Here is a 26913-nt window from a genome sequence, read left to right as displayed (position 1 = left end):
GCCCAAGCTGTCACTCCCAGCACCCCAGTAGAGGCAGCAGGGATGGGGACACTGCGCTCCAAAGAGCATCAGCCCCTGCAGCTGCAGGGGCCAGCACCCAAGCAGCACAGGTGAAGGCCAAAACCCTACACCACGAAAGGAGGTGGGAGGTTTGCCATACTCCTGCCAGGTCTCCCAGCATGGGCCCATGTCACCAGCACCTCCAGAGCTCTGCCACACAAGCCCAGCTCTCTCTGCCCTCTCTGGGGTGTGCACCACTGCAGCTAGCTGTGTACTATTTACAAAAACAAGAAGATAAAATAAATCAGTGTGGCCCCGACAACAAAGGAAGCCCAGCTGATGCCTGGGATCTCCCTCCAGCTCCGAAGGAAGCTGGCAGCACTGCATCCCGCTAGTCCAGGGCCAGCCACCTCCTCCCTGCAGCATGCCCCTGCTTCTGCCCCCTCTGCCAGCACTAAGACTTGAAAAGTCACTGTGGCTGGCCCAAGGGTGGTCAGGACTCAATCAAGCTCAACAAGACCTCAGTTTCCATCCCAGGCTAGCACAGTTGAAAGCTTCTGCATGGGTTTCGGCAACTGCATCTCTCCTCCCTGCCCCTCCCCGAGCACACCCATGCCCATGCACCTTGGGCAAGCCTGGGTTCCTCCAGGTGCAGTCTCCTACAGTTGCTCCTGCTGCCCTCACTGCAAGCCCCAGCACAAAGACAACGGCCAGGGAAGGGCCGTGCACAGTGATGTTTGCAAAGCACTTGTGTTTGAGCAGCTCCGGCAGCAGGAAGCCGGGATGTGCTGGGTTCTCCATGTGGGACCACGGGAGAGGATTGTTGCTGTTACTGTAACTGCTCCGCCTTGGCAAACCATATTCTGGTTTTAGGCTGTCTGATAAACAGACTTGAGCTTGCACATACACAGACATCTGCCTGAGGCAAACAGCAGGACAGAAATGTACAAGCAAATTTGGCAACTTTATGTGAATTAAATGTGCATTTAATTGAGATTTATGGGGGGGTTGCAATAGCAATTGATTATCAAAATCAGATTATTTATGGGGGTTTAGCAACTATACAGGAGATTAATGTTGCTTCCAGAATAAATCCTCACTAAATATATGCTTCCCCAGTAATCAGCTAATAACACGTCATCCTAATTATCTCATGAAAGGGGCACAGAAGCTTTGACAAATACTGAAAAGATATATTGTTGTCTGCAAATCAGCACCAGAAGGCCACAAGCCACACTCTGCCTCCAAACCATGGCTCTACTTGCATCCTCCAACACTAGACCATGGCTAGGGGATGCATCCAAGTCCCTGCTGCCAGCCTTAGTCCTCCACATGTCATGAGCAAAGACTAGATCTAGGATCCAGATGACACTTTGCCCAAAGACACAAGGAGGTTTGCACCCCGGGGCCCTGAGCCTGACCAAGGCAAGGTCAAGTCACTGCAGTCACTTGCATGGCGACAGGTGATGACATCAAGAGAAGAAATAGCATGGCTCCTAGAATGGGAAAAAGAAGCTTATTCGCAAGAGGAAAGGTGCATGTGTCCTGCAATGGGGTACAGCTCTGTATATAAATACAGTTTTATACTCCTCTCTGCTGGCAGGTGGTAGTGCCCCATTGCCCCATTAAACCTAAAGGGACTGTCTGTGGTGCAGCAGCTCCTCTATTTTCTTTAAGTAGCGCTTGCTCATTAAAAAAAAATATGTATTGAAGATTAACAGTTCTGGCAGCAAGAGGCAAATAAAGCTGTGCCATGCAGCCAGCCCTGCCAGTTCCTCCCCCAGACCCCTGCACAAGGTGCTGCACAGCCCCATCCTGAGCTGGTGAGGGCCACCCTGTGCCCTGTCCTCTCCCCTCCCCAGACGCCAGGATGTGTCACAGGGATGTCCCCAGGGACCTCCATCCCTGGGAGGAGGCAGCAGCTGGCCCCTTTGAGGGGCAGGAGGGTGCCCTACCACTCCCCATGGCCAGGGCAAGCGTAGGACCACTACTCCAGGATGCAGAGATGCTCTGGCAGTCACCATGGCAACCCTGGTACACAGCCGGGGCGAACAAAGCTGACAGGAGAGAAACAGAGAGAAAAAGGAAAGGGAGGGGGGCAAAAAACAAAAAAGAAGGAAAGGGAAACAGTCTCAAGTCATGGAGCAAAGGCTGTGGCAGGAGGGAGCGACGGGGTGGGAAAGCACAGGTATTGTGGCAGAGGAAGAGAGCTGCCTTTAGGCTGCTCACCTTGGGATGACCTTCAGCAAGGTGACCCACAGTGTGCACCGAGTGCACCACCGAGACGTCTGTTGGCCCCGCTGTGACCATCCCAGTAAAGGGTCCCTCCAGGACACGGCATGTCCCCCCTGCCAGTTCCCAGGCTGGCAGCCTGAGGCTGTGCTGCAGGACAGGCAGGCAGCACCCTGCTAGAGACCCAGGAGGCTGGAAGGAGCCCTTCCCACGCCCTGAGGCAGCTCTCAAACCCCAAACTGAAGAGACCTTTAAGGTGATGGACGGATGGGTGTCTGGGGCCAGGTTATTCAGCACCTTCCTTCTTCCTCTAACACAGATGGACTGGCCTAGCTTTTGGGTCACAGTACATCACACACGGCATGCTAGCTCAGGGCTGCCCATACTCCCACCGCACCCCAGTTTTGGGGTCCAGGCCCATTTCTCAGCCCAGCTGTACCAGCTCTTTGTCCTGCTACTTCCCAAGCAGAGCAGGGCTGCCTGCATCCCCTTGAGCCCACAAGAAGGCATTCTGGAGGCCAGACTACCAAGACCCTCAAATGGAGCACAGAGCCCTTCAGAGCAATAGCCAGTCCCAACGCCACAACGGTGGGCCATCTCCATGGCTGGTTGTGAAAGGAGCCCAGAGGCAGCAGGGGACAAAGTATGCTTTGTCACACGGCTTGGGGCTCACCTGAAGCCCTAACCCAAGGTCAGGGTAGGGGCAGAGATGCAGCAACAAATACATTGACATAAGCCCTCATACTGCAAGAATGCAAGCTGCGTCCCCTGCCAAAGCATGCTCTGCTCTCACTTCTCCATCCCACTTCATTAAAGGCAGAGAATTAAAAAACAGACATCAGGGTTTGGGTCAAAAAGCAGCAAGTACAACCTCTCTCAGCTGGAATGGAAAATAACATCCCACTTGGCTGTTTATTCTAATGAAATAACAAATCCCAAAGGGAAGCTCCCCCTCTGCTGAGCCCCCCTCATGATAGCTGAATGGTAAACACAGAAACAGCCTCTTGCAGGCAGATAGCAAGTGCTGGGGTGGTGCCTCAGCCCACCGATTGCGAGGACGAGAGCGGGTGCCCAGGGAGCAGGAGGTGGTCAGTGGGGCTGGCTGTACATGAAAGCCTGGCAGGAATGGGAGAAAAACTGAGAAAACTCCCAGGAAAAGCACTGGGTGAAACAGCTCAGCCATTTTAGCAAAGAGAAGATGAGAGAAACTACTGAAGTCATTTGCACAGGTGCTACAGGAGCAGCTGGAGCAGGACAGCAGGCGATGGGCACCTGCAAAGCTGCTGCTGCGGGAGAGGAGAGCCTGTCCCCACCACAGCACGGGGCTGTCTCAGCCGGTAAAAGCACACCTCTGCACCAGTGCTCACACAGCACGACACTGAGGGGGCTTAATATCCCCCAGCCACATGCTGAGCCTCCGCTGGTAGGACATGGGGTGGCCCAGCGATGGGGCCAAGAAGTGCCAAGCAAGGCTCAGTGCTGGGCAAGGACAAACCAGGCTGGGGACAGTGGGGGATGTGGCAGGACGAGGCACATCTAGAACAATAAACTCCCATGAGCATATGAGGGGTTTTGGCACAGACGTAATCATCTCCCCTCCTCCTTCCCGCACTCATGCTCTCCTCGGCTCCTGTGTACGCCCAGAAACCCGACTTCAAAAGGAGGGGGGGCTGCCAGTGTGGGAAGCAGCAGGCAGACGTGGCTGTCTCCTGCTAAAAGCCTTTGGTGCCTTTCATCAGGGCTGGGGAAAAACAGCCTTCAACTGTCAGGCTGGAGGCAAATGGCCAAGCCCTGGCATCAGGTCCTGCTGCCCAGCAGCCCTGTGCTCCCAACATGGGCCAGCCACAGAGATTTAACCCTCCCTCCCAGACAAGGTGGGTTTAGCCCTCCCCATCCCACCTCCCTGCTATATATATGTAAATAAATCCATCTGTGTACAGTAAGCACCAGAGATCCTCTTAACCCTCCACGCTCTCCGCTCTGGAGTCGGGTCTAAGCACTGCCGCCCCATGCCATAGGCACGGGAATTGGGGCATTCTCCAATAACAAACCCATTCATGCAGCTCAACTCGCCTGCACCAAGGTCACGGCTCCCTTCCCCGCTGAGATGTCCCTCCCAAGCCAAAGCGACGTCTGTCCCCAACAGCCTCTGGAAGCCACATCTCCCAGCTCCTCATTAGTGACAATTAACAGGCAATCAACGGGCCCAGCAGAGCTGGCACTTTCCAGGGAACAAGTCCCCTTTCAATGGGGGAAAATGAACATGTGCTTTGTTATGCACGCTTTTGGCTTAAATGAGCCAAAACCTGCCTGCCAAGGAACAGAATTATTTCCCAAACCGGACCCTTTATGCCACCTGACCAACCAAGCAGGGAGCGAGGGCTGGGACAGCCGCAGATGACCTCTCTTGGCAAGCCCTTGCTCTGCCACGTGCCCGCAGGATGCCTCACAGCAGCCCAGAAAAGGGCAGGCAAGGTGGGAGCAGGGACTGGGGGTACCCCCTGCCTTGGGGAGGGTAACGGGCACTCACCAGCAAGGACTGTGCTGCTGGCTCAGAACCACTCGCTGCTCCTCCAGAAGTTATTTCGGACCAGGTGAGAAGCTCTTCAGAGTCAGTAGAAGCCAGCCAGGGCAGGAGGCACCTCTTCAGCCTCCCCAGGCTAGGGGCTACCCCGGGGTTTGGCAAAGGAGGTAGGGCAGAGACCTCAGCACCCACAGAGGGTGGTTGATCTTGCACTTCAACTCGCATGCTACAGCATTAAAAAAAGCCGTGGCCTTGAGAAATACGAGATCAGTGCACAGATGAGTGGCAACCCTTTGCAAGAGGCCAGCACAAGGACCGGGCAGCACATGCTCTCTGGCTTTGCCATTCCCCAGCCTGGAGCCAGGTAGGGTTAACCCATCATCAGCCTCTGCTTCCCTGGGTATTTGCCTAGCTGATAAGAAAGAAAAAGACAAGAAAGCAAGCAAGAGGGAGATGGCCTGGATGTGACAGGCTAGCAAGTTTGACAGGGGAGTCTTGTTAGCAGCGTTTTTTCCCTGCAGTTCGAGCAGGGGCAAAGCCAAGGAATGCTTCCCAACAGCCTGCACCAAATGAGCCTGGCTGCACAGAGCTTTAATGGCCAGTGACAGAGCAGGGGTGGGCAGCAGCAGCTGAGGGGTCCAGGAGGACAGACAGCAGAGCAGTGCTGACGGCTTCTGCCGCAGCACGAGCTCCATCCTCATCCCCCAGAATGGGAAAAGTCCTGTTGTCTCTCCAGCCACCCTTCCTCCAGCACGAGGGGTGCATCTCACCCCACAGTGTGCCTGCCAGGGGCTGAGCTTGGGGTGTTTCACCCCAAGGCTGCAACCCCAATGAGAGCGCACCATGCCTTGTGCCACCGGGTATTTGGGACCACAGGTCTGGGCCAGTTTGGGTGCAAGCCTGCAGCTCAGCTGGGGCCCAGGGATGTGGGGATGAGCAACAGCCACAGCAGACCTCCACTGGCTCTCCAGGGGAAGGAGAGGAAGGATCTGGCAGATCTCTAAGCTGACTAAGAGCTCTGAGTGCCCAGTGGCTCTGCTGTACCAAGCACAAGCCAAAGCAATTAGCATTTCTTGGAGACACTCTGTGTAATCTTCCCTGAGTGGTGGGGAGAGCTGCCACAAGCACAGGGAAGGGCCTGGAGCCACTTCCCGGGACCGGGGAGATGCTGCGCCGGCAGTGACGCAAGGCAGAGCAGGGCTGTCCCACTGAAGGGACCTCCTGCCAGCAGCTCTGGAACTGCTGCTCCAGCCAGGTGCTGGGGAACTGCACCCTCACCCAGCCACAGCTCCAGACCCACCACCACCAGATCTTGCCTCCGGGTGCTGCAAGCTGTCAGGCAGCAGAGAGCCCGAAGACAGAACAGAGAGGCAGCTCTCAGCATCTTTCCTGGAGCACAGCCCAGGTGGGAAAGGCCACCTTGGGGAAAGCCAGGGCCAGGACCAACCTCACCCATCAGCTCCCAGGCAAGGCTGTCAGCCTGAGCCTCAAGGCAGGAGAGGAGCACATATGAGCCTGGGGCTGTTTGAGGAATCACACAAGAGCAGCAGCAGCCAGCCAGCCAGCCAAGAGTCACAGATTATTTTTAATGGCTACTTGTAGAACACAGCAAGCACCCATAGGAGAGACAGCCTGAGCTGATGCTCACCCCATCCCTCTCCCCAGCACGTGCAAGGAACATCTCACAGCCAGGCTTTTTATAGGGTTTCCCATTCCCGCTGGGCATGCAGCTCAGCGGCTCAGTACGACCACACCACTCCCTCCCTCAGTAATCACTCACATGCCGTTCACGAAAGTCTTTCCATTCCCTCTCTAGCTGTTTCCTCTTCTCTCCTTATTAGGGATCCACCTACCTATCCATCTTCTCATTCTCTCCCCCTCTGTGGCTATTTTTAAAATGCCATAAAAGCTTTCAACTGGTACCATCCTCAGGGATGCGAGGGATTTTATATGTAACCCATCACGAGCCGTCATCACCACATAACTCCCCATGCAGGCAGTGACTTTTCTTTTTTCAAAAGCAGGGGAGGGGAGAACATCCACACTCAGTCCCTCAGCTCTCCCTGGCCAGCTCACCCAGGGCAGCACTGCCAGGCACCTCCTGTCCCAGAGGGGAAGGATCAGGTCCATCCCACTCCTCTCTGAAGGGGGCAGCTGGGCCAGATGGTGGGGCAACAGCGCAAGTCCTCTCAAGTAGCATCTGTGGGTGTACGAATGGATGGTTTTGCTCACCGACTAAAAGGCTCTGAACTGGGGATCATCCAGCTTCATGCCTTAGCATCTGCTGCCAGATGAACGAGCGCTTCCTTGCTGAGAAGATGGCTGGTCTCCTCCCTGTATGCCCACGCGCATGTAAGCTGCTGTACTGCTTGGTTCTCATGCTGGTTGATGGTCAAGGGGTAGGGGATATTGGTGCCGCCAGCAAAACTCCCTCCAAAGGCACAGTCTGCCCCAAGAACTGAATCTGGTGACAGCCTGAATAGATAGCTAGGAGCAAGGTTTTCCTGATCAACCCTAACCTCCAGCCCAGCCTGGATGGATGGAGTGAATAAGCATTCAAGGACCACACAGGCACTGCACCAGCACCACAAAAACCACTTTTCTCTTCCCAATCTGGCTATTCCCTGCAGAAGAGCTGCCTCCCCCTTCCCTCCCAAAGGTCTGGCCAGAGACCTGACACACATACCAAAGACACCCCATTGCCCTGGCCCATCCATGCCACCTGCACTCCAGCACAGCTTGGCAAGAGCTGAAGGCAGCTTGCTAAATCTTTATTGCAGGGGGAAGGCTCCCTGGTGCAAGCTGTCTGGCGGCCGCTGCCAGTGAGGTGCGGGCATGCTGACCCAGCCGCAGGATGCCAGCCTCGGCGGCTGCCAGATGAAATTAGGCTGTGCATAACCTGAGAGGTGTCCTGCAGCGTGCTAATGCGATGACACGCTCCCTGTCACCAGCAGGACCCGCGGGAGCCCTTTTGACCAAGTGTTGGGTGCATCTGCGACAGGCAGCAGGTCTCCAGGAGCCTGAACTTGGTCACATCACTCAGATGATGCTTGGGTAACGTGGCTATTTATAGCACGGAGGAGGTTAGAGGGAGCTCATCTTACCTTGCTCCACCTTCTTCATCCTCTGAGGACCAGGAGCTGATGCAGAAGGTGCCGAGGCGGAGGGGGAAGCGGGGCGATGCGGAGGGACACCCCAGGGCCCCTGGCACAGCGCAGGGCAGCCGAGGTGGAGGGAGGGAAGGCAGGCTTTGCAGGGACCAGCGCTGTGCCGTGATCTGAGCACAGACGAGAGGCTGTGTGAGCGGAGACGAGAGCCGGGGAAGCCTGTACTCTATCACACTCTGAGGACTGCTGCGATATGAGCAGAGAGAGGGAAAATCCGGAGCAGAGCTGCCTGCTCGGATGGCAGGAGAAGCCAGCGCCGAGCTGCACAGCACGCTGCCTGCCCAGACCTGGCTCCCACAGCCCTGCAGAGACAGCTGCCCTACCTGGGCTGCATTTGAGCTGGGTGCTGAGAGCAAGTAGGGTCTGCACCACTTCCAGAGGGGCTCTGGGACCTCTGCCTGCCCCAGCCCCCATTTCTTTGGGCCAGGCAAGGAGAGCCTTTCCATGCCTTTGCTGTACTCAGCACCTGACCGCTGATCTCCAGTTTGCAGGGCAAGCCTGAACCATGGGGACCTGCTGTAGGTCCTTCCTGGCAGCCCAGAGACCTGTCTGCCTGTATAGCCACACACAGGCATCCCAGCTGATGCAGACCTTGCAGCCACAGCAGCCTGCTGAGAAAGCCACTCACCGCCCCAGCTGGGCACCGCTGTGGCCAAGCCAGCCGGAGGTTATTTTACCCAGGAAGAGCACTCTGATTCAGTGCAGCAGGAGACAGGCAGGGCAGTAGCAGCTGACAGAGAAGGCCTGATCCAGCCCTGCCTCATGGCCAAGGCAAAGAAGCCCCTTCTTTTGGAGAGGGGTTGCTGGGGGGAGGCAGCTGCCCCTCTCACGCAGCTCTGGGGCTTGGATGGGCTGCAGCTCCTGATGTGCAACAGAGATGGGTTTCCACACAGAGCTTCCTTCCCTCCTCCTCCTCTAAAGCTTTTAGCAGGGAAAAGTCCTTGACCAGGGGGTGAAACACGGCCGCCCTGGGCCAGCCATCCTGCTGGGACCCTCCCTGCCACTGCTGAAAATCCAGGCTGGGGAGCAGCTGCAACTGGGAGATCCCCACCACAGCACCCAACATGTCCCAGCAAGTGCTGCTGAGCCAGGGAACAACCCACTCGGTCCCCCAGCTGCTTTAAAAATAGCTCCCCTTCACAAGCAAGCACCCCTGGGCTGGGCAGTCCTCCCTGGGACACCTCTGTGCAAAGGGGTCCCCAGAGCTGGTAAGGGGATTGGATGCCAGGAGAAAAGCAGCAAGATCTTCAGGGTCAGCTTGTACAAAACACAGATGCTGGGAAGGACAGGCAGGGCCTTGCAACATGCTTTCACAAGCAAGATGCTACAAGCGTGTTTGTGAGGGGTGCTGTACTGCAGAGCCTGGCACAGGCACTTCAGAGCTCACGCTTTGAGTCCTCATCTAGGTTATGCTTGTCTCATCCAGCAGCAGACTGCAGCCTGGCTGCCTGTATCTGAGAAACAGTCACATAATTCCCTACTGTGAGAATAGGTCAAACCCTGAAACTTAAATTCAGATCGCAATGGACTCAAGTTGGGCTGAGGAAGGGCTCCGAGGCTGGCATCGCACCAGAAAAGCCTTTCTTGCCCCACAGCAGTGTAGTGCTCTCCAAAATGTGCCACTTGTTGGCTTCTGTTCTTTCTTGGCAACAGGAGGGCTTCAAACCCTCAAGCACATGCTCCCCTCTTACACTGTCCTGTTCCTTAGAGAAACCTTCCCCCCCCCCCCAAGGACTTTCCTGGTTGTCCGAGTCTCAGAAACAAGATGATTCAAAATCAAAGTGGAGTAAAATGTCCATGAACAGAAAAACAAGTGATGCTTGGGGCTCAGAGGACCTTGCCAGGGTAGAAAGGGTAAGAAGAAAGGAAGGTCAGACAGGCTGCATAAGGAAGCCATAGTACCAGCTCCTTTTTCTTCCAGATCTCCGCCCCAGGCAGCGGAGAAGGCACACCAACTCCCAGGGCAGAGCTTACGGCTGATACTGAAAAAGCATTCAGAAGACTATACCCAAACTGAAAAATGCATGTATAAACTATGGCCTACCAAAAACCTGAGCCACCATCAGATAAATGGAAACTGTGCACCCGAGTTTGCTACCATGCTAGATCAGTTTGGTCCTGTTAAGCTTCAGACAGCCCTTTTCTAGAAAGCAAGGCATGTCCATCAGGGCTCTGCATCAGTGCATTCAAGCTCTTCTACTTCCCCAGTGATTTACTGAGCCTACAGACTCAAGAGGCAGAGATGCTGGGCACAGGACGACTTGGGACAGCCTAGGTATCCTCCAAGGAAGAATCACCTTCCCTGCTGCAGGCTGCCAGTTACCCTGCCATGCTTGCCCTGAGCTGCTCACAAGCAAACTTCCTGGGCCTGAAACATCTGGACTCAGGCTCTGCTTTCCCTGTGGCTCCTGTGGTCACTCCCAGTCCCCTTTCATCCTGCAACGCGCTCTCCTTCCACCATCACTCGCCACCCGAGTCCTTGCCATCACCAGTCTACCCCCGGCATGCTTTCTGGAGGTGCTGCAGTGCTCACAACTGAGAGGCACTGATGTATTTAGTCTAAAAATAACGAATTAGATGTTCCAACCACTTCATTATGGCACCGTCATGATAGGACTGCAGGGTCTGGCAGGAACTTGGTGGGTTTGCCTTCACTCCTTCAGAGCTTTGCAGAGACCAAAGGCAGCACCACACTGACTCCTTGCTGATAACAGGACAGTCTGTCATTAGTCCAGCCTGCTGGCATCACAAATACAGTTATCTGGCTAAACCAATTGTCACTTTGTCATTAGAAAACTTGCTATTTATTTTATAAGAGCATGGTAGGCCTTTGAAATAATTCAATTGCTTCAATTGACTTTGCAGCATGCACTTCATTGGCCTGCAGGGCCACTTTCCATGGCTTCTGCTCTTCAAAGGGCAAGCTGCCAAGAAAGATGGTTTGCAGGAGAGCCTGAACACAGCTTGGTGAGAGGACGAGTCCATCCACCAGCCTGAGGACAGAGAGAAGCTGCCCGGGCTCTGAATTTTCTGGCACCAAAATGAATGCAACGGATGATTGTCCCTTTGCTAGGCTGCCCAGGAGAACAGAGGGGACAATTCATATCAAGTTGTTTGTGGCAGCAGAGTCAGGCTTGGGTGTTGAGAGGACCACGATGTGGGTGGAGAGCCTGGAGTTCCCCTTGGTGCCCAAATTCTGCAAAATGCAGTGCTAGAGCCCTCCTTGGAGAAGCATGGATGCTACATCATGTTCATGGCTGGGTCTAGAGAGAACACACTAGGAAGGGAGCTCTTAATCTCTTGCAAGACTCTGTCTTGCATTTGTGTCCCTTCTTTCTTCTCTGTCCCACCTGCACCCATACCTTGAACTCTGAGTCTGCTCCAGCCCTTCTGAAAGCTCTCCTCCTTCTACAAGCCTCCTCCATGGTAACCTGCCAGAGAAGGAAGAGCTCGCCTTGGAGACCTGCCTCCTTCCCCACTGCATGTGAAAAGCCCATCCAGCAGCTCTTGGGGGAGCAGGGGTGAGGGGTGTGAAGGCTTATCCAGAGCCAGAGCCCACCTCACCAAGCACCCATGGACTAGGCAGCAGCACCACTGCTCTAGTCAGCATCTCACTCTGCTGGGTCCTCCCTCATGGGAGCTGCGCTTTGTCCCCAGTTCACTGATGCCTGCGGCAGCCTCTCCAGCATTGCAAAGATGAAACAGGAACCAGTGGCGACCAGGAACCACGAGTGCTATGACTGAAAAGGCTCATCTGTACCCATAGCCCTCCATGCCCGATGTCACCCCCACAAGAACTAGAGCCTCCCCACAGGGAAGACACTAACACCGCTCATCACACTGACAGGCTGATCCCTTCGGGTTCACTGCACTTCTGAACACAGGAGAAACACCATGTCCTTCTCAGCAGGTCCTACCCACTGGGTGGGGAGACCTGGTGAATCACCCTGCCTGATGAGCTGTGCAGAGCAGAGCTGGAGCTCCCAGAGATGTGCAGCACCATGTGATTTCTCTTTAATTACACAGGGACTTAATAGAGTTTGCTGGTAAACACCTTGTAACCACACGTGCCTAGAGATTACTGGGTAATTATGCTTAGTGGATCACCATGTCACAGGGAGCATGATTTAGGAAAGACAAAAATAACCAAGCAAACATGCTGCATTCATCAGTATCTGTCATGAAGCCTTCCTGCCCAAATGCTTAGCTGGCCGGCCTTTCCTCATGTCTCCTTTCTCAGCTTTCTGAGACTAGGGGAGCCTCCAAGCAGGAATTTGAGAGGTGCCAGGGGTTGGGATGGTCTGGGGAAACTTTCCACTTCGCATACCAAGCCCTCTGCAAGAGCTCTCTGTGCTCCGATAGGCTGTCAGCTGCTCAGAGGAAAGAGGATGGGGGATAGATGGCACTGGTTCCCCCCCACCCTGAATTAACTTGCCGTGGGGACAGATTCTGGTCTCCCTCTTCAGGGTGCATGTTGGAGACAGGAGTCTGGAAGATCCCTAGTTTGTGAACCAATTTCAATCACCCATTGCAATGCTGATCCAGAGCCTGCCAAACCTGGTTTGATTTGGGAGTTCACTGGGGTTTCACCTCCCCCAGGAGCTGCGCGTCTTTGCTCAGACCAGCATGGCCCATAACAATGAGGGGCACCTTGCTCCTGACAAGACCAGTGCCAAGGCTTCCAGCAGCCCCTCTCCCACCCCAACAGAGCTGGACCAAAAGAGACCACGTGCAAATGCCATCACCCATGTGTCCCACCAGGGTAACCCCTACTCACAGACTGTGCTCACTGCATGGACTTGCAGCACCCAAACCTGATGGCTACCTTCAAAGCAGCAGAAGGGATTATTCACACTCCTTTCACAGAGTCTTAAATCCCTGGGGCAGTTGACAACTTCAACTCTTTGCCTTTTAATGAGCACAAACACAGCATTGGTCACGTTAAAATCCCTGCACCAGGCCAGTTTCCAAGGGAGAGGTTGAGCGCAGAACGTAAGAGATTAAGGGGTGATTTTAAGGGATGTTCTCTTGGGCAACAGTTTGTACTACAGGATCCAGGTTCAATGGAAGTGCAGGGCAGCACCAATAGACCCGTTTATGAATGCATGAATCCATTTGCAACCAATTAGCAGTGCTAACCGGAATGGGAGGTATAAATAGTGTAGCTAATGTAAATATCAACACTGTGCCCTCCAAATGCTTGCTGCACACCTGGTGAGCCCAGGAGGAGAGGCTGCCTTCCCAGCCAGCACAACCCTTGCACCCTTAGGGCCATCTGGTCTGCTCTGCAGCCCCAGGATATGAGTTTACACCCAACATCACAGGCCTTTTCTTCTTCCTCTTCAAAGCAAGATCTCCATATGGCTTTGCCTTCCCTGTATCATGGGAGAGATGACAACATGGGGCCTCCAACCCTGGGACCCATACCGAGGTGAAAAGCAAACCCCTGTCTCCTCAACAAGGGCAGGCAAGACTCCTGTGTGCTGTGCACAAAGCATCTTCAGAGATACACCTGTACAGTCCAGCAAATCCTGCAGAGCTTCCTGGAGGCCTCACAGATACTTTTGCACAACAGCATGGCTTAAGGCCAGCCAGGGCCCACAGTCCCAGGTTTCCTGCCTCACATCAGCTTCAGACAGGATAGAAGCATTATCAAAATGCACCAAGTAAAATGGAAAGGAGTGGTGGGAATAACAGATCAGATGGTGGCATTTTATCCTCAGCTGAAGATTGACCTCAATGACCTGCCAGCCCCCAAATTTTGGTTCTGCAGCCACAGGTACACTTGTATGTCATCACCCCATGCACAATTTGGCTTCATCATCCATTCTCCTCTTCCTGTGTTTCCCTATTTCCTCATATCTGCACAGGTAGGGTCCTGTGCACCAGTGGAGAGACCAGACTAGGGAGGCTGGAGTGCAGTTGAGCCTGCTGGCTGGATCTCACCACATCTAAGCCCTCAGTCGCTACAGGGGCTGGGGGAAACAAACAAACAAACAAAAAAATCAACACAGCAGCAGAGCTGGCCATGCCCAAGAGGCAGAACTGCGAGCAGGGCTGGGAAGCCTCCGACCAACAAGTGGCACCGAGCTCCCCTGAGCCATTGGCAGCTAGCAAAGAGCTGCAAAAGCCATTGCAGGTTACCTCCAAGTAGCATCAGTGGGGTGAAATAGAGATGAAACAGAGCGCGCTGACACAAGACTCCTGGTCTCCTTTTTTGCCTTCCAGGCACATGGACCTGAGGGATACAGGCTGGATAGGGATGCGCAGAGCTCAGCAAGGCAGCAGCGAGAGGGGAGAGACAGCTTTTGGCAATATTCACACCAGTCACAAAACATGCTGGTGGAAGAGATGGCCCTGCACCCCATGCCTTGCTCACAGAACCAGCTAGTAGAGGATCATGCCATTGCTAAGAATGGACATGAGCCAGCATTTGGGTATAGGAAGCCCTGCTTTGAGCTCCTCAGCTACTGGGAAAGAGTCTGGAAGCCTAACAGGGCAGACCCCACTGTCTTCCAGGGTTTTCACAGCCTTTGTACCAGGTGTGGTCCCAAAGGGACCCTAAGTAATCCATAAGTAATCAACCCACAGCACAGGAAGTGATTAGCAGATGTTACAAAGTTCCCAAACCTTTACTAAAACACATGGCTACTTAGAAAGACGTAATGGCAATATTTAGGCAAAGATTGCAAAGCCATCCAAAGGGCGGGGCAAGAGCCACGGTGGCAGCCTGCTGCTGGCAAATCCAGAAGCTGAGGCACAGCCGAGTGATGTGCCCAAGGTCACAGAGCAAGGCAGTGGCAGAAAGAGGAACACCTCCCAAGAGACTCCAAGCTCTGCACTCGCTGCCTGCCTGGTGGCCTGCTCCCATGAGTCATGTCAGAGCCACAGGCAGGCAGCACATTTGGGTTCAGTGGAACCTCTGTCTATGTGGGGGAGGACCCAGTAAAGGAGTTTTGCAGCACAGTCGGATAGCTGTAACACACCAGTGCCATGAACAGCCCTTAACACTATCAGCAGCCAAGTTGGCTAATGAAGAGCTGGAAAGGAATCCCAAAAGGAACCAACACACATTTGTCAAAATTGGCTTAGAGGAACCTTAATGGTCCCACCTGACCACCGTGGTCACTGACCCCAGCTAGCACTGTGTGCCATCCTAGCCCTCCGCACTGGACCTGAGCTCCTCACCCAGGGAGACGGAGGGAGGACCCTTTGTTATCAGGCGTCCAGCAGGCTCAGAAAGGATCAGTCCCTATTGTTTCCTACCTGGGCACTGCCAGCCCCGCTCCCCCAGGAGGGGGGCTAGCTCCTGTCCCAGGTATGGCTGGTACAGAGGGCACCTGGAAAGTTTTCTCACCTCTGACACAGCCCAACAGAGCTGGAATCACCTGTTCTGTTGCCTTGCAGCATGCCAAGGCATTTTTCACAGTGTTTTGCTTGGGAACCACCCCAAGCCCTTGGATTGAGAAACCTCAACACACCAATGCAATGGAGAAGTCACTGCTCTGTCGCTTTCTGCCTGGGGGAGTCCTCCTTTCTTCACATAGCCTCTAGGACCCACAGGAGGGAGGGCACCTTCCTTGGGGAGGTTATCCCAGGAGAAAGACCCTCAGGTGGCCATCAGCATCAACTCCTTGGGCTGGGGACTCACTGCTTTTAAAGGAATAGATCAAAGCTGTTCTAGCAAGGTGGGTACAGCTGTCACACATCATATCAGTGAGGAAAAAGAAATTGATTGTGACTTGATCAAACCTGATCAATCTTTCCAGACTTTGCAACAAGGACACAAAACCAGAAGTAACCAGACTAGTACCAGGTGCCAGTTCTCATCTTGTGCAGCACATTTCCAAGCTCTGCTTCTTTAGCAATTCATACATAGTGCATGAGTGCCTCTGTCCTTGTCTCTCACACACACAATAGAAACACCCACATCCCCAACTGCAGAAGGTACGTGTTTTTCAGTATTGCACCTGTGCTTTGCTCAGATCCCTGGTTTCTGTGTCTCTCCTTACCGTGCTCCTCCTCCCCATCGACTGTTCCCCCTATGTCCATTTATACGTAGGCAGTGGCATCAGCAAGTGAGCCTGCTGCCTGTCAGAGTGCTCCTGGCTCCCTCTCACCATGTTGCATATCGACATTTTAGTCCATGATCTGCCCTCCAAACCCCAGAAATACAAGCCAAGAAAAGTACTCAGTGGAGATAAGCACCGTGGCTTAGCGCCTATGAAAGAAGGGCCAGCAAAGCCAGACCCTGTCAGAAAGCTTTAAAAGGCAGGCAGCAAAATAAAAAAAAAAAAATCCATCCCATTGGGCTTGTCAACCCTGTCGTGACATTTTCTTTCCAATTCCTCCCAGCCAGATCAGTGCAATACCAGCCCCATTCCCACAGCAAAGGCAAGGGAAAGCCGTACTTACTGCTAGTGCTCATCTTGCCGGTCCCCCTCCGTCCTTCTCATTCAACAAAGGGGGCAAAGATGCTCTTTAGATCCTCTTTCTCTTCCGCCCCCCCCCCCTCCCCCTCAGCGGGAGGAGGTTGCCTCTCTCCTTCCTAGGAGAAATATTTCTGTGCGATCCGCCGGCTAACGCATCCCAAGGCAGCTCCGCGACCCAGCACGGCTATCCGCCCGGCTGCCGCCGCTCTCGCTCCCGAGCTGCCGGATGGCAAGGTCAAGGCTGCCGGCGGCTGGGAGGGGGGCGAGGCGGGAAGGGGGACGCCCGGGTCCGGCCCGGGGGAAGGGTCCCGGCGGGGCCGCCGCGTCCCGGCCGAGGCGCTGCCATGCACTGCGGAGCGCGGCCGCGGCCGCCGCTCTTATAGCGGGGTGTGGAGCCGCGGCGGGGGACGCGCAGCGCCGCGCAGCGCCGCGCCTGTCCCCGCCCCGCCCCGGCGGCTCAGCCCGCGGACGGCCGCGCCGGGCGGGGCAGCGCGGAGGGCAGCGCGGAGCGGCGCCGGGGGCAGCGCGGGGGGCGGCGGCCCGGCCCGGCCCCGGGGGGGCGGCTGCGGGACGCGCCGCCTCGGCACCGCCGCCATCTGCTGGGCACCGCCTGCCCGCTGCCCGGCCTGCAGTCCTGCCTCCGGTCCGGCCCTGCCTGCAGTCCTGCCCGCCGTCCGGCCCTGCCCGCTGCGCTACCCTGCCCTTCCTGCCGTCCTGTCTTCAGTCTTGCACGCTTGCCCTGCCCGGTGACCTACTCGCCGCCCTGCCGTCAGCCCTGCCTGCGGCTCCCGGGGCCCCCAGGCTGGTCCCTCCTTTGCCACGGAGCTCCCAGCCAGCCCTGGCTGAGACCGGCTGCCAGTCCCGCACCGCTCACTCACCGCCTTGGCCCTGCGGTGGCTGAGCGTGCAAAGAAACGCTGTCCCAGGACAGGGCGGGGGGGGATACCATTTATGCAGAAAAATTAGATTGCCTCTAGTGCCGAGGTTGCCCTCCAGCAGCCGTCCAGGCTGGCCACCCCCGCCTGTCCTGGCAGTGCCACGGGAGGCAGCCCCGGGTGCCCGTCCCACGCCGGGAGCAGGGAGGGGGCTGTGGGTGTCTGCGCGGCACCTGGCTGCGGGACGGAGAGGGGCTCTTCCCTCAGCAAACAGCAAGGAGCCTTCTCTGCTGGCAGCACGTCAGGGTTCCCTGGAAGGGCTTCAAAGCCATTAGCTCCTTGTTTTGTTTGTGAGATGCTATCTGTCAGGATAAAGCCTTCTCCAGCGGAGCTGCTCCCAGGGTGCGAACGGAGCGGGGCTGTGCCTGCCCTGCCTGCGGAGCCCCCGAGAAGCTGCGCTGCGATTCAGAAGCGAGCTACGATCTTGCCACTAATGAAAGGGGTTTTTCATGCAGCGTGACAGGCTCCACATCTCTCCCGCTCCTGGGGCTGGAGTGCCGCCCAAAGAGGGCCTTTTGCTTTCCCTTTCTCTTGCTGTTTTGTCTGCGGCAGCAGATGTTTGCGGTGACATGACAAGACAGGTAGCAGGTCGTGTGAGCTACGCCTGTGCTGCCGGTAAGGCAGCCAGCTCGCTGCAAGCCCTGCTGCCTGTCCCCTTCGGCTCTGTCCCCTCCCCAGAGGCGGCGGGTGTGTGGGAAGAGTGGGACCGGCAGCAGGGCCGGGGGTCCGGGGGTCCCTGCAGGGCTGGGGGGAACAGGCAAGGTGAAAGCAGTACTGCTGATGCAGCACGGCTCGGGCTGACCCGTGGCGCAGATTTGGGGCCCTCGGTGAAGCTTCCCTGTGCCTGACAAGTGCCCGGGGTGTCCCCTTGTCGAGAGAAGAGCTCGGGGCCCCGTCGCAGCGATGCTCACGCCTATCGTATCAATAACGTCCGTTCGGGGAGTCAATAAAGCAGATACGATGTGAGCTGGTCCCCACGGTTCAGCGAGCTAATTAAGCTTCTTCCGCTGACCTGGTTTCCAAATCTTGTTAACTTGCTGCCTTCAGAACAACTTGAAATTTCCAGCGGAGACAGACTGGGATTGAAGAGGGCTGCGCAGGAGGACAGGGTGCTTTGGCAGAGCTCAGGGGGCACCGGCTCAGAACCTCTTCCCCTTCGTCCCCTCCCAGCACCGCGGTGCTGTGCCACGGGTAAGGGGCAGCGGGTGCTGCCAGCGGGGCAGGCTGGCAGGGCATCGGGTGCCCCCCGCCATGGTTTTTTGGCACTTGTGAGCTGACAGCAGGGAGCTCAAATTCCTGCCACCCCCCCACCTTGGCCAGTGGCTCCTGCGCAGGGTCCCGGCCCCCAGCCGGGCTGCAGCAGGGGCCCGTGGTACAGGGCACTGGTTGGAGCCCCTCACCATCAGCACTGTCCCAGGGTGTTTTGGAATAAAAGGGTGCTAGGGATGCCTGAGACAAGAAGTCAGAAATGAGGAAATGTCAGGATGTTAACGCAGCCTCCTTTCATCCCTTTGTGTCTGTGCATTGCAACACAGTCTTTCACGGCAATTATTAGATGCGTATTTTTCCCATAAGGCGCCTGCCTCATTCAGTGCCCAGCCTGTACCACGTAGCTCACGCTGTGCAGAGGATGCTGCTGCCTGCAGGACCCTGCATCGTTCAGTGAAAAGGGACATAGTAGTGATGGGGGTAAGAGGATGGAAGAGAAAAAGGTGCTAATTTAATTTAATTTTACTGACTATTTCCCTGGACACTGGGTTTCTTATCCCTGCCTCCGTGCCCTTGTGAGATACTGAGAGAGTCACCTGAACCAAACTTTCCCCACCCGGTCGATAATTGTGTTTCTTCTTTCCCTCATGCCCGACTCAAACACCAGCTGGCTGATCACTGGGAGAGCTGGAAGTTGCTGACTGCATGTGGAATCACTGGGAGCTGGGCTCAAAATGTATCTTGTGCTATACCAACACCAGGAACTCGGAGAAATCAGGCTCACTGCCTCTCCCGCCGGTGGCTTGGGTAGCCACCACCCATGTGTTTCTGTGTGAGGCTGCACTCGGCTGCTGTCCCTGGGAAGGGATGTTGGTTCCCCAGGGCTGGAGGGGGAGCCCCCGTCCTGCTGCCGCAGAGCGTGGTGCCTGGGGAAAGCCCTGGGGAAGGGGATCCCTCCTCACTCCTACGTGACTTGGGGACCAGGTGAGGAATGGAGAGGGGAATGCAAGGGAAATATCGGATAGCAGGTCCCAAGGCCAGGAGAGACAGGGTTAAGAGAGGTCAGAGAGTTAAATGATCATGTAAGCATCTCTGTCCTCAAAGCGCATGGGGGGGATGGTTCATCAACAGCCTTAGCTCTGGCATTTCTGGTTTACTTGAAGCCATAGCATCCCTTTCAGCACACCTAGGTACAGACACATGCATACATGCGTATTTGCAAACACACATACATACGGTCATATGGAACAGCTTTCAGAGGTCTCTCTGTAGGAGCCCCAGGCTTTCCACCCACTGTCTTTCCCCTTCAACTGGTAGTCATCTTGGTGAACGACCTTCACTGCTGAATCACAGTTGCAGGAGGAGTGGAAATGCCTTGGCCAGAGATCCCAGCTGCAGCCCTTGCTCCAGGATGCCGTAGCACAAATGTATCTGTCTGTCCCAGAGGCACCAGCTGGCCAAACATGTCCCTGCCAGCCCAAGCTCCCAGCAGAGCTGCCTGCATGTGTGCTGGCAGCAAAATCTCTCCTTTCTCAGCAAGAAGATTTAAGGCCAAACAACGGCAGCGAGATGCCCGTGGGGACCCCAGCACGGTGCAGCCCGACGCCTTGCGCGAAGCACTGGGCAGGCTGCAGAGAAGCAGGACTCTGACTCATCGGAAGCTGGTGATATTTTCCAAAAAAAGCCTGTAAGTCCAGGGCTGTAATGTTCCCAAAAGGCAGCAGAGAAGCCTAAGGGGTCTGGAGACCCCATTATACCACAGCACGTGGTCTGTGTCATGGGATGGAGAAAATTCTGCCTCACTGGGCAGTTCCCCACCCATTTTTCTCTTGTTCCCTGCCTCCCTATGAGGTGGGATCTGGCAGAGGTGAAGTGAGGAGTGGTCAGATGCTGCTGCCTGCTGCCCCAGTGCAAAGCCAGACTCGCTCTTCTGGTGATGACAGAATTACTTTCAGACGATGTAGGTCAGAATTTTACTTTGGGAGTCCCTGGAAAACATAGCAACTGGGACCAGAGGCAATGAACTGGGCAGTGGGTATTTTAAGAGGGGGCCCTGGGAGGCTATGGTGGGACCTGACAGCACAGTTGGTGCCTCATCCAGCGCAGGACCCCACTCCTTTTCCTCAGTGACAGCAACCACCAAGTCATTCACCAGTGGTTTGGCTTTCTTCCAGTTTACACAGCAGCACAACAGCCCTTCCCAGCAATTCCCCATGTCAGCAGGAGGAGTCACAGACAGGCAGAGGCAGATGTTCCCCAGGCTGCCTGCATTAAAGTGATAATCAAATGATAGATTATTTTCAAGCAAACTCGCATTTTCAGTCATTAATTTTAGTGCTGTGCAAATAGTTTCAGCGAGAAAAAATACCCAGAGAGTGAAGAATGGTTGTGAGCTGGATCTGCTCCAGGCCATGCTGGTGAGCACCATAGCCCATCTGTAACCTGCAGCCATCCTGCAAAGCCAGGAAGGGATACCTACGCCGTGCACAGGAGGAGCTACAGGTCCTCTGGCATTATCCATCTTACCATCACAAGTGCCGAGTCCCTAGGTCAAGTGCAACAAATGTTCCCCAGTCAGAAGCAGACGAGTGAAAACAAGCGCTGCAGAAGCTCTAGGGTTACTTGTCTGCATGTTGGGAGTGCTGGGCCTTCACCTCCCCTCCTGAAAGATCAGGGCACCGGGAGAAGACAGGTGCTGCATGATCTGCCTAAGGAAGGGGTGGTGGCAAAGGCTTCAGGGCATTGGAAATCAGTGTTTGTCCTAAGACCTGCAAGAGTCTTTCACTCTCTTGCCCTTCAGGAGAGCTAATGTCCCTGTGCAGACCTCTGCCGCAGCAGCATGCCGCAAAAGCCAAAGAGCACACTGTTGTGTCACGCAGCAAGGCTGGGGCTCCCAGGCAATATCAGGGCTTATTGCCTGAGGTCAGGCATCTCGGGGCTGCTTCGTTTCCCCTTCTGCATGGTTAGCTGAGTAGCTGAGCATACCATGCTGGTGCAGTCCCTGCTCCTGGCCCCGCTGCAGGGCCAGCGAGGACCCACTGGGGACAGCTGCCCCGCAAAGCCCGGCTAGCGGTTCCTGCCAAGCAGCATCAGCAAAGCAATGCAAAGGGAGATTTATACCAGCTGCAGCTCTGGCCCCCAAGGTACCTGACCTGCTTTCCCATTGCCAACTATGTTTCAACCCATTAAAGGTCATCGGAAGTTGGGTTTATTTTTAGTTTTCCCTTTTAAGTTGCCTTGAAGCAGCGAGGACTGATGGAAGGGAGAAACATCCTCCCTCCCATCAGCTGTTAGGTCAGGATCCCAAGATGTTGTTAATGGACAGCCTTGCCTATCACGAGCCACTTGTGAGAAGCCCAGCCCTTGGACCTCTCCGCTCGTGGAAGCTGGCTGGCACACCCCCATCTTCCCAGAGCTCCTTGGGGAGCACCGCCTTCTCAGAAAGAGCAATTTAGCCTTGGCAAATGCTGCTGCTTTCTCATTGCTGGAGTGGTGTTATCACAATAACTTGTTTTTCCTTTTGTTCCTCATATTGTTTCATGGGGAAACTGGGAATCAGGGTGATGCTGGGAGAATCTGGGGGACCTTCGGACCGGAGCATGGCACTCCTCACTCTGGGGGCTGGTGGCAAAGCTCAGTCCAGGTCTCCGGACCATGCTGCCCGTACAGTTCAGAAGGAGACCAAACGATGTAATTAAGATAATTTATTTTTACACTTCTAAGCATACGAAATACTGCAGAATGGCTAGCCTCGGGTAAGCAGCAGGTTATCTCTTTTCTAGGAAATCATGCATTTTTTTTCCCCCGGTCTAAAAACGGAATGCAGACACTTAAAATAAATTCCCAGAGAACAAAACTGAGAAAACACAACGGGATTTGAATCAAAGTGTTTGGACTAATTAGTTTAAACTGAAAGCTTTCATTCTGATTTCAGCCTCGGCTTTATGTACAAAAAATTAAAGCAGCAAAGCTCCGTAAGTTGAAAAATCAAAATGTTCCACCCTGAAAATATCAAAACGAGATGCTTAGCCTCACTGAGCTGCTTTGTTGCTTTCTAAAAGGAAATGGCATCAGGACCAACACCTTTACAAGCAGCTTGGATCATTAAAAGCTTCAAAAAAACCTACATCAGCATAAGCAATTAATATCTTAATCAGTTTTTCTCTTTTTCTTCCAGAGGAAAGTCTAAAAATATTGATTTTTTTCCAAATTATCAACATATTTCTTTAAATATGTTCCCTTTACTGCATGGTTAAGCTTGAGCTTGAGCTGTGTGAATTAGATGGAGTGGTTCATACAAATCATGTCTTTGCTCAGGCTCCATGGCGAGCACTGCTCATATCAACGCTTGCTGGGCTGGCAGTGGGGAAAGCAGCACTGGATTTGCTTTTTGGTGCTATATGTGTGGGAGATGGCTATTCAGCCCCTTGCAACTCATATCATGGATGTTGGAAGGAAAAGTAATGCGGAGGTTGGGATTTTATACATTTGTAGTCTAAAGATGACCAAAATGCATTTTCGTGACCATTTTCCTACTGTGGGTGAAATTGAAAAATGAAAAATTGGAGATCTGGGGGGTTGTGCTCACTTTGTCATTTTTAGTTCTCCTTCCTCGTCCTGTTCATTTCTGTTTCAATGGCAAAATAGGAACAGGGCAAAAGCAGAGGACAATAATAAAAGAAAAGAGAGACTAGAAGGGAGAAATATAGGGAAATTGAGAAGTTAAAATGAAATATTTAGAAAGTTTGATTTTCCTTTGGAAACCTCTCCAAGGAGAACAACTTGGATGTTTTGAGCAGGTTTTGCTTCTGATTTTCAGTCAGCTCTATCCAATGCAGCACCTGAACAACCTTGGCTGCACATCCCAGGCGGGATTTGCCCGGCGTGTTACCTGACCTGTAGTGTCTTTAACACAGAGGCAATAAAATCACCGCTGGAAACGAGTGTGGCTTCACTTCGTTAGCACGGTGCGCAGAGGCTGGCTTTTGCAAGTCAGCAGCCGGCGGTTCCCAGCTGTGTGCTCGCAGCAGTCCTTTGCAGATGGACTCCAGAGAGTCATCTTCTCCAGAGACGTCCTCCGGCCCCGGCTGGTCACACTCGTGTGCCCCGCTGAGCCCGACGTTGCTGCTCAGGATGCCGGTCCCCTCTTTCGGAGCCTTGCCTCGTTTTTTTCCTCGCAAGCCCCGTTCTGCAGTCCCACAGCGCTTGCCCCATCCCGGGGTTATTTCCCCACCCCGTGGTGCAGGTGCTGGTGCCCGGGGGCTGTGGGCAGCCGGGCTGGGGCCTGGCCCCAAACCCGTTTTGGCAAGGCTTGGACCGCGCGGGGAGCGGGACGCTGGTGGGGCGGTAGCTGCTGCCATCTAATGGCTCCGGCAATTAATATGCAAGAAGGGGAGAGCCCGGCTGCACCGTGCACCGCCGCCGGCGTGGGAGCTATCGGGTAACGAGCCCTCCCGTGGGGCTGCAGGGCTGCTGGGGGGCACACGGAGCCGGGAAAGCAGCACGATGTCCCGTAAGGTGACAGCGGGCACAGAGGGGAAGGCAGAGGTCCGGCGTTCCTATTTCAAAGCCTAGGACAAGATCCTTAGAGGTGATGCTTGCGGGTCCCAGCAGCTCTGCCCTTCGTGGGGGAGGTCGAATGCAGCATCACACCCTGCTGCCTGCAAACTCATGGAAGTAGCAGGATTTCCATGCTGAAGGTCTGTGTCTCAAACTCATCTCGGGAGATGCGATGGGAGTCTCCCAGCAGACAAGAGCATCCCTCAGCCGATCGGCCCTTTTGCGGCGGGGAGCTGGGCAATGCAGCGGGTCCCAGGCGGGGCTGTGCTCCCAACACCAGCTGTGCCTGGTGCTGGAGGTCCCTGGATGGCAGACTCCCAGCCTCCCATATGGGGACCCCCAGTTCAGTCTGCAACTCCAGCTCAGATTGACCTCTTTTGGACACGTAGCCCTGATGCAATGGCTTTCTGAGCATCTTTGCAAAGAAAGGCACAGTTCCACCTTTTTCCATTTTATTGGATGGGAATAGCACAGCCTCTGGGCCTAGCAACAGCTCCCCAACACAGAGGGGACACATCAGAGAGACCTTCCTCTGCTGTCCCCAGCACGGCCTGATAGCCAGCGGCTACCTGGGGCCACAGGAAAACCTGTCCAGCACATACAAGGTCACAGAGCAAAAGCTGTGACAGCTGCTTGCACTTAGCTGTGTTCAGCCAGTGCTTTCCCTGTGTCCCTCTGCCTGGTGAGCAGCCACCTCACGTGGGCTAGCAGAGAGGATCCCCTTGGGGTCGCTCCAGGTCCAGAGAGGTGGGCAAGGCAGGAGGGCTCCAAGTCAGATTCTGCCTGAGTTCACCACCCCAATGTGGGCTGCAGGCATTTATCTGCACCCCAGGTCCTGCCTGGCCATACTCAGGGAGGTCTCAGTGCCCCTCAGAGGCTGGCAGCTGTCTACAAGCTACCTGCCATCAATTCTCTTGCATTATTGATAGGGTTAAGGCCATTTAACATTCTGGCCAGTGCTGGGCAGAGATACTTCCAGCCTGGGAGAAGAGCAGGGATAAAAGGCCAACAAGAGAATCTGTGACTGGATGGGGCAGCAGGAAGGGTGGAGCTGAGGGACCTCTGTGCAGCAGCTCTTCCATCAGTCAAGAGAGATCAGGTGGCCAAGAGACACTTTTTGTCACCTGGGGACCCTCTTCTGCTGTGGAGACGGGGTAGATCTGGCTGCCAGCTGTGAGTCTGTTCTTGTGGGGCTGATTCCTGGGGTGGGTGGCCATCTTGGCTGGGTGCACAGCAGGGCCAGGCTTCACAGCAGTGGGAGAGCTGAGAAAGTGGTGTTGGGGGTGAGAGGGGGCACAATGGCTCCTGGGGAGGCACTGGTTAGAGGGGTGGTGGGAAGGGCTCCTCTTCTGCAGGTGACATGGAGAGCAGCCCCTGCTCCATCCCAGGAGAGTCAGGGGTCTGGGACTGGGCTGCCTGGGGACGTGGGACAAGCTGAGAATGTCAGAAGCTCATGACACATCTCCTGGTGTCCCCTTGTGCCCTCCGCTGGGGCGCAGGTGTCCTTGCACAGGATGGAGTTGCTGTGCGGCGGAGAGCCTGGCACCTCACCCCTCATCCCTGCAACCTTGTCGTAGTGCAGGCAGGAGAGACCGGACAGGAATCAGAGGGAGCTGGGAGGAGTAACCTGAGGGTGCGTGGTGGTTTCATGAGCTGTTAGCTCAGATCTTGCAGAGGACATGAGGTCTGGGCTACCTATGCGACCTTGGAAGAAGCTGTTCTAGAGGCAGAAAGAGGTTTTCCCTGAGAGTCCTGTGCCTAAAAACTGCTGTGATGTCTGATGCTGTGGCTGTCCCCGCTGCAACCATTGCCAAAGCAGTGGCGGTGCTGGAAGGTGCTGTATCTCTGCCTGCGCCTGGGCGAGGGTGCCTGAGCGAGCGTGCTCCAGCGTGCTGGAGCAGGGACTGCTGTGGGCGGGATGGCCAAGGAAGGGATGCAATGGTCAAATGGGCTCAAAAAGGCTTTGAGAGGCAGCCTCGTGGGGCTGTATGCTTGCGAATGCTATTCCTTGCTGCTTTCCTAGACCTTATCATTAAGCTCTCTATAGTGAAACCGGTGCCTCTGAGACACCTGTACATGGAGTATTACAGTGGGGCTTTCCCTGACGCCTCCAAACCTTCCTGCAAGCTGAACTGGAAAAAACCCAAGATGTTTGCACAGGGGTGAACTAGAAGGCTCCTTTCAGCAACAGTGCCAGGCAGGGGCTGTAGCGATCTTCAAACCCTGGAGCTCAGCTGGCTGGCTCTGGTCCTTCCTTCTTCCTTCCCATGCCTTATCTGTGGCCTCCACTTCCCTGGCTCTGTCTCCATACAGTCTGGAGGCTCCCCTGGGTGGTGACGCCGCACCGCTGCCTTTGAAGCGGTGGTCATGTTCAGAGAGCCGCAGGGAGGATGCTCGGGGTTCATACCCCAACGCCAGGGAGGACACCCCAAAGCAGCAGCCTGGGCTGCTCCCTGCACAGCTCCCCAGTGCAGGGGTGGCCGCTGTATGGGCCGAAGGGTGGTCGCAGCCTCCTGACCCAGCCCAGCCTGGCACGGCACGGCTGCCATACACGGTCTATTTTCCAAGAGCGCTTACTTCCTCCGCCTCTGGCTGAAAACAATGCGAGAGGAGCAGGCCTCAGCATTTCTGAAAATTAAGCGCTGAGTTCAGCTTAGTTCAGCCCTGGAGCCCGCTTAACCCTTTAGTTGCGGGATGGAGCAAATTTCCTGGTGCAAGCAGCAGCTTTGGATTGCCGCGTGCTGCACAGGATGGAGAAAAGTAAGAAGGGTCTTAGAGGTAGAAGAAGCGTCTTGAGTGAGGGCCATCAATGAAAAGCAATATCTTGAAGCCAGGCCTGTCTGGCTGCATTTCAGT

General features: G+C 55.1%; 1 protein-coding gene across 12 annotated transcripts in view; it reads right to left on the bottom strand.

Moving 5' to 3' along the window:
- Positions 1-16826, bottom strand: part of ABLIM3 (actin binding LIM protein family member 3) — a 57371-nt gene extending 40545 nt beyond the window's left edge. For 7 of the 12 annotated variants that reach the window (XM_052771886.1, XM_052771891.1, XM_052771892.1 and 4 more), the window contains exon 1: positions 16339-16825. In XM_052771886.1, the coding sequence (XP_052627846.1) occupies positions 16339-16351 (13 nt within the window). In that variant the 5' untranslated portion in view covers positions 16352-16825. Of the gene's footprint in view, positions 1-16338 lie in introns of all 12 variants that reach the window. The other 5 variants (XM_052771898.1, XM_052771895.1, XM_052771896.1 and 2 more) reach the window with 2 other exon arrangements.
- Between the last annotated feature and the right edge of the window lie 10087 nt (positions 16827-26913).

The sequence above is a fragment of the Harpia harpyja genome, chromosome 20, assembly GCF_026419915.1.
Source record: "Harpia harpyja isolate bHarHar1 chromosome 20, bHarHar1 primary haplotype, whole genome shotgun sequence".
In the NCBI taxonomy this organism is placed as follows: Eukaryota; Metazoa; Chordata; class Aves; order Accipitriformes; family Accipitridae; genus Harpia; species Harpia harpyja.
The sequence above is the reverse complement of the archived record's forward strand: the minus strand, read 5'-3'. Positions and strand labels throughout refer to the sequence as shown.